This window comes from Oncorhynchus gorbuscha, linkage group LG13 (genome assembly GCF_021184085.1).
Source record: "Oncorhynchus gorbuscha isolate QuinsamMale2020 ecotype Even-year linkage group LG13, OgorEven_v1.0, whole genome shotgun sequence".
Lineage (NCBI taxonomy): Eukaryota > Metazoa > Chordata > Actinopteri > Salmoniformes > Salmonidae > Oncorhynchus > Oncorhynchus gorbuscha.
Genome location: NC_060185.1, coordinates 42,187,974 through 42,194,629, shown reverse-complemented (window position 1 = coordinate 42,194,629; position 6,656 = coordinate 42,187,974). Strand labels below are relative to the sequence as shown.

General features: G+C 50.1%; 2 protein-coding genes across 7 annotated transcripts in view; both read right to left on the bottom strand.

The window, feature by feature from the left end:
• Positions 1-569: 569 nt before the first annotated feature.
• The window catches only part of LOC123992912 (alpha-actinin-4-like), a 43,926-nt gene continuing 37,839 nt past the window's right edge, over positions 570-6,656 (bottom strand). For 2 of the 6 annotated variants that reach the window (XM_046294540.1, XM_046294541.1), the window contains exons 18-21: positions 6,376-6,522; positions 2,724-2,789; positions 2,356-2,514; positions 570-2,171 (exon numbers count right to left, since the gene is read on the bottom strand). In XM_046294540.1, the coding sequence (XP_046150496.1) occupies positions 2,013-2,171; positions 2,356-2,514; positions 2,724-2,789; positions 6,376-6,522 (531 nt within the window). In that variant the 3' untranslated portion in view covers positions 570-2,012. Of the gene's footprint in view, positions 2,172-2,355; positions 2,515-2,723; positions 2,790-3,216; positions 3,298-5,977; positions 6,186-6,375; positions 6,523-6,656 lie in introns of those variants that run through there. The other 4 variants (XM_046294538.1, XM_046294539.1, XM_046294543.1 and 1 more) reach the window with 3 other exon arrangements.
• Positions 3,304-4,526, bottom strand: LOC123992913 (keratin-associated protein 10-11-like). The gene is made up of 4 exons (XM_046294544.1): positions 4,400-4,526; positions 4,176-4,356; positions 3,594-4,071; positions 3,304-3,471 (listed from the first exon to the last, which is right to left on the bottom strand). The coding sequence occupies exons 1-4, from the start codon at positions 4,489-4,491 to the stop codon at positions 3,320-3,322; spliced, it is 903 nt and encodes a 300-aa protein (XP_046150500.1). The 5' UTR covers positions 4,492-4,526; the 3' UTR covers positions 3,304-3,319.

Sequence of the window (6,656 nt, the reverse complement as noted above, 5' to 3'; positions counted from 1 at the left end):
CAATGCTTTCCAACCTTGCAGGTAAAAGTACAAGCTTTTGGCCCAAGTCTTATTTTTTCCTCCGTCACTCTGGCTCACATCCCTCTCCCCCTAAGCTCCTTGACCCCCCTAAACTCCTTGACCCCCCATAAGCTCCCTGACCCCCCCCCCTGAGCTCCTTGACCCCCCCCTAAGCTCCTTGACTCCCCCCTAAGCCCCTCCCCCTAAGCTCCTTGACCCCCCCCCTAAGCTCCTTGACTCCCCCCTAAGCTCCTTGACCCCCCTAAGCTCCTTGACTCCCCCTAAGCTCCTTGACCCCCCCCTAAGCTCCTTGACCCCCCTAAGCTCCTTGAGCTCCCCCCTAAGCTCCTTGACCCCCCTAAGCTCCCCCCTAAGCTCCTTGACCCCCCTAAGCTCCTTGACCCCCCTAAGCTCCTTGATCCCCCCTTTACAAATATTAAAGAAATAAAACAAAATGTCATGCACTTAATTTAGTCTATTAATTTCTTCAAATCAATTCCCACCATTTCTCTCTGAACTCTGTGATATTGGATATAGATGATTGCATAGATTGGTAGACAGTAATTTCCTTTTTATTTAAGACATAATGGAATGTTTATTAAGACTCTGGCCCCCTCCCTTCGCCCTTCTTTATGCTGGGTCCCTCCCCAACCCTGCGTTGTAGAGAAGACAGACAAGGAGCTGGAGGGTTGCGAGGGAGCGAGAGACAGGGCTGTAGCCACTAACAGGCACATTTTTTTTGTTCTCCCATCGTTTCCAACTTCCTCGGGTAACTCTCTAAAGCGGTGTTCCTATAGAAACAATTCAGCCAATGGTAGCGGTGGGCCTTCACTTTGTCCATGTAAGCTTTACATGACCTGACATGCTGTGCTTCTAGGGGATATTTCTTAATATGTTCTTCAGTTGAAACTATAATAAATGAGTAGATTGTGTGAACATGAGCACCTTTATACACCTCCGTGTGAAAGTGATATATCACATAAAGCAAAGTTTCATAAATGCCTACATGTTTATGTCATGTGATGGTTACATAGCTATAAAGGCCACACATATACTTCCTTCAACTAAATTGTCACCATATCTTTAATAGGACATGATTCCATATTTGACCGTTGAAAAATCACTTAATCCAAATGAAGACTCAGTAATTCAAACCTATCTACGGTACTCAATGTGTCAAACTGATATTTTTTTTTCTCTATTTGTTGTTTTGCTTTAAAAAAAATGCCACTTTATTTTTTTTTGCCCTACAAGCCTGCGAAGAATATTCTGACTGTTGCGTACTGGAAAAATAAGTATGTACAGCACTGAAACCACTTACTCACATTTGCTGGAGAAAAGAAAGAAAGAAACAAAAAGGAAAAGGAAAGCGTTGAGGTTAGATATCAGAGTTCCACTTATCCAGCAAAATGTGGTACGGGTACGTCATTATTTTCTGTTTAACTCCCTGCCCCGCTCCCCTTCATATATCTCTGTGTTCTAATACGCAAACTCTCCACCCACCCCACCCCCCAGCAAGATAAAATAAAATAAACAAAAAAAGTAGTATAAGAATCAGAATAGCTCCCCCCCCCCCCATCTCCAAAGCAGAGGATAAAGGTGGGACTTGGGTTCCCAGCCTGTCCTGACCCAGAAGTGCACCTGTGGTTGCTAGTTTTCACCCCATAACATGATGTGCATTTGATTGTAGTTGATCTGTGAACAAAGTTGAGGATAACAGCTTGCGACAGCCAACCAGATGAAAACCTGCACACTCAGGGGCACTGCGGGACCAGAATCTAGAGAGAGCAGTAGCGCTGTCCACTAATCACTTCCCAGGACCCTCCACCTGCAGCCCCTCCCTCTTCTACAGAGCCAATCAAACCACTGGCTTCAGACTCCCCTCTTCTCCCAGTGACTGCAGGCTAGACCTAGAGGGGTGTCTGCTTTGCATTGGGCCTGGCAAGCCTCTACGTGCCCCCCCCTCCACCCAAAACCTCATCCTGTCCCCCTCCCCCTCCTGTGGTGTGATCTTAGAGGTCACTCTCCCCGTAGAGGGCGGTGGAGAAGGACATGTAGTCGAGGGCTCCGGGCTTCGCGTCGGGGCCCGAGTAGGGCGCCATGCGGGCGATGCAGTACTCCGCCTGGTCTGGAGGCAGCTCACGTCTCAGCTCCTCAGCCATAATGAAGTTCTGACAGAGAGAGGGAACGAGATGGAGGGAGAGGGAACGAGATGGAGGGAGAGGGAAAGAGAGAGGGACAGTGAATAACAGAGTGATAGTTTGCCTATTTCAGCAGTCTCAAGTAGCTGTAACACACATTCTCGCTCTCTCTCACACGAGCACAACACCATTCCACCCGCACAAAACCCCTCACCTTGTCTGCAGCCAGGATCTTGAAGGAGGCGATGACCTGGTCAGCTGTGTCGGTGTCCGTGGTCTCCCGGGACATGAAGTCTATGAAGGCCTGGAAGGTGACCACGCCGCTGTTGTTGGGGTCCACTATGCCCATGATGCGGGCAAACTCCGCATCGCCCTTGAAACCACCACCACAGGAAGACACAGGTTAACCCAGACACACCAATAGGAAATCGAGGGCCTCATTGACCAATCTCCAAGCAATATAACCACTAATTAATGAAACATTTAACGATAAAGGTTGCGCCAGAGCAGAGAGAGCCAGAGCAGAGAGAGCCAGAGCAGAGAGAGCCAGAGCAGAGAGAGCCAGACAGAGAAGGGCAGTACCAGGCTGTTTCCAGTGGCAACGAGCAGAGCGCGGTAATTGTCCATGTCCATCTGCCCTGTGCGCTTCTGTTCCCAGGGGCCGAGAGATGGAGGAAGAGGAACAGATATGGCAGAAAAAGGAGAGCAAGAGGGAGAGTAGATTCGGGGAGGACAGAAAAGCACGAGGAGGAACCGATAGAAGTATGGAAAGAGGAGGAACAAAGGAGGGGAGGTGCGGAGAGGTGAGTAATGCGAGTAGAGTGGGGAACAAAAGGAAAAGGCAAAAACAGCTTTAAAAGAGAGAGTCAAATCAAGGTAATGCAGCAGCGCTGTTGGAGCTGAGGCTGAGGCTGGAGTGGAGGCTAGTGAGTGAGTGGGTGAGTGAAATCAGTGAATTACAGCACCGGCAAGGAGAAGAGCCAGGCAGAGAGCACCACCCCCGGGTTAGACAGGGGAAACAGCAGCAGCCCCTCTCTCCTACGTTCTCGTCCCCTGGCTTGTCTGTGCTCCTTACCGTTTTGTTATTCTCCACATCGTAGCCCAGGCTGATCAGACACGCCTTGAACTCCTCAGCCATCAGGCCCCCGCTGTGGTCCTGTGAGGTCACCATCAGCCAATTACGACGGAAGCCATGATGGAACCATCACAACACAGGGATGCCAGGTGGGAGTGGTCAGGTGATGGGGACGCGGCAGGCAAAACAAGGGTGATGATGATGATGATGGACAGACAAACAAACGGATGTTAGATGGTAAACAGTGACAGCAGCCTACAGGGAAACACATCCGTGATACTAGACAGACAGACAGACAGACAGACAGACAGACCAGTGACAGCAGCCTACAGGGAAACACATCCGTGATACTAGACAGACAGACCAGTGACAGCAGCCTACAGGGAAACACATCCGTGATACTAGACAGACAGACAGACAGACCAGTGACAGCAGCCTACAGGGAAACACATCCGTGATACTAGACAGACAGACAGACCAGTGACAGCAGCCTACAGGGAAACACATCCGTGATACTAGACAGACAGACCAGTGACAGCAGCCTACAGAGAAACACATCCGTGATACTAGACAGACAGACAGACAGACCAGTGACAGCAGCCTACAGGGAAACACATCCGTGATACTAGACAGACAGACAGACCAGTGACAGCAGCCTACAGAGAAACACATCCGTGATACTAGACAGACAGACAGACAGACCAGTGACAGCAGCCTACAGGGAAACACATCCGTGATGACAGACAGACAGACCAGTGACAGCAGCCTACAGGGAAACACATCCGTGATACTAGACAGACAGACCAGTGACAGCAGCCTACAGGGAAACACATCCGTGATACTAGACAGACAGACCAGTGACAGCAGCCTACAGGGAAACACATCCGTGATACTAGACAGACAGACAGAGACACACCAGTGACAGCAGCCTACAGGGAAACACATCCGTGATACTAGACAGACAGACACACCAGTGACAGCAGCCTACAGGGAAACACATCCGTGATACTAGACATACAGACAGACCAGTGACAGCAGCCTACAGGGAAACACATCCGTGATACTAGACAGACAGACAGACAGACCAGTGACAGCAGCCTACAGGGAAACACATCCGTGATACTAGACAGACAGACAGACCAGTGACAGCAGCCTACAGGGAAACACATCCGTGATACTAGACAGACAGACCAGTGACAGCAGCCTACAGGGAAACACATCCGTGATACTAGACAGACAGACAGACCAGTGACAGCAGCCTACAGGGAAACACATCCGTGATACTAGACAGACAGACAGACAGACCAGTGACAGCAGCCTACAGAGAAACACATCCGTGATACTAGACAGACAGACAGACAGACCAGTGACAGCAGCCTACAGAGAAACACATCCGTGATACTAGACAGACAGACAGACAGACCAGTGACAGCAGCCTACAGGGAAACACATCCGTGATACTAGACAGACAGACAGACCAGTGACAGCAGCCTACAGGGAAACACATCCGTGATGACAGACAGACAGACCAGTGACAGCAGCCTACAGGGAAACACATCCGTGATACTAGACAGACAGACCAGTGACAGCAGCCTACAGGGAAACACATCCGTGATACTAGACAGACAGACCAGTGACAGCAGCCTACAGGGAAACACATCCGTGATACTAGACAGACAGACAGACACACCAGTGACAGCAGCCTACAGGGAAACACATCCGTGATACTAGACAGACAGACAGACACACCAGTGACAGCAGCCTACAGGGAAACACATCCGTGATACTAGACATACAGACAGACCAGTGACAGCAGCCTACAGGGAAACACATCCGTGATACTAGACAGACAGACAGACCAGTGACAGCAGCCTACAGGGAAACACATCCGTGATACTAGACAGACAGACAGACCAGTGACAGCAGCCTACAGGGAAACACATCCGTGATACTAGACAGACAGACAGACCAGTGACAGCAGCCTACAGGGAAACACATCCGTGATACTAGACAGACAGACAGACACACCAGTGACAGCAGCCTACAGGGAAACACATCCGTGATACTAGACAGACAGACAGACACACCAGTGACAGCAGCCTACAGGGAAACACATCCGTGATACTAGACAGACAGACAGACACACCAGTGACAGCAGCCTACAGGGAAACACATCCGTGATACTAGACAGACAGACAGACACACCAGTGACAGCAGCCTACAGGGAAACACATCCGCGATACTAGACAGACAGACAGACCAGTGACAGCAGCCTACAGGGAAACACATCCGTGATACTAGACACACACCAGTGACAGTGAGGGGTCAGCTTCTCCAAAGGAGAGCAAAGTGCTGTTTAAACGGTGTCCCCTATAGCTCTTTATGGGAATGACAAGTCCTCAAAGATCACCAGAGTGCTACTGACAGGACAGCTTCGTCCCAAATGGCACCCTATTCCTTAGAACCCTCAAATTCAACTCTGGACCTCAAAGCTCCACGGCTCTTTCGCCACACTGTTCCTCTAAAGAGGGACTGCTTTAGACCTGGAACCAGGCGTGTGTAGAACAGAAAACCAGCAGGCTCCGGGACCTCATAGGGTGATAGTCGAATACCCCTGCCCTATATAGTGCACTACATTTGACCAGAGCTATATGGGTCCTGGTCAATGACAGTGCACTATATAGGGAATAGGGTGTCATTTGGGACACAAACTCTGTCTTGATGTTGAGCCAAACACAGCATGCATAAAGACAGTGAGGTGAAGTGATGAGGTACGCTGTTGTGGGATGGGTGAGGTGAACTCAGGGGTTACCCCCTCCCCTCTCTCAGGGCCCTCCGCTCCACACAGCCCCAGCCACCTCCAACCCAGGGTGAAACACTACTAGTTCCACCTGTGAATGTCAACAAATAAGGAATAGGTTCGTCCTCACAAGTCTAGTCCATTTCTTAGTCCCACCTGAGTTTCCCTTCTGAAATAAGAGGGGGGACTTAACTCCTGTATATGTCGAGTCTTAAGTGTAAACACTTCTAGAGTAAGACACTCAACTGCAAAAGCCGGTGGAAATAACAGCATTCTCAGACATTTTTTAAGACGTTATTTTCTACAGAAAGATGCCCCCCTGTTCCCCCTCGCCTGATCCCCCGGTGTTGACCCCTGACCTTGTCAAAGTGGTTGAAGGAAGTGCGGTACTCATGCAGCTGCTCCTGGCTGATGCCCTTGGCGTCACGGGTCAGGATCTGGTTCTCAATCTCGTTGATGGTGCGGGCGATGGTGGTGAGGAGCTGCTCCCAGCCCACCCGCAGGTGCTGAGATGGAGGAATGGAAGGGGAGAGAGAGGGAGGGTGGGAAAGACGGAGGGAGAGAACATACATTGAAGGTTAACCACATGAAGAAACGGTATTGAGTAAGGAGGAGAGATAGAAACGTAATATGTAGAACA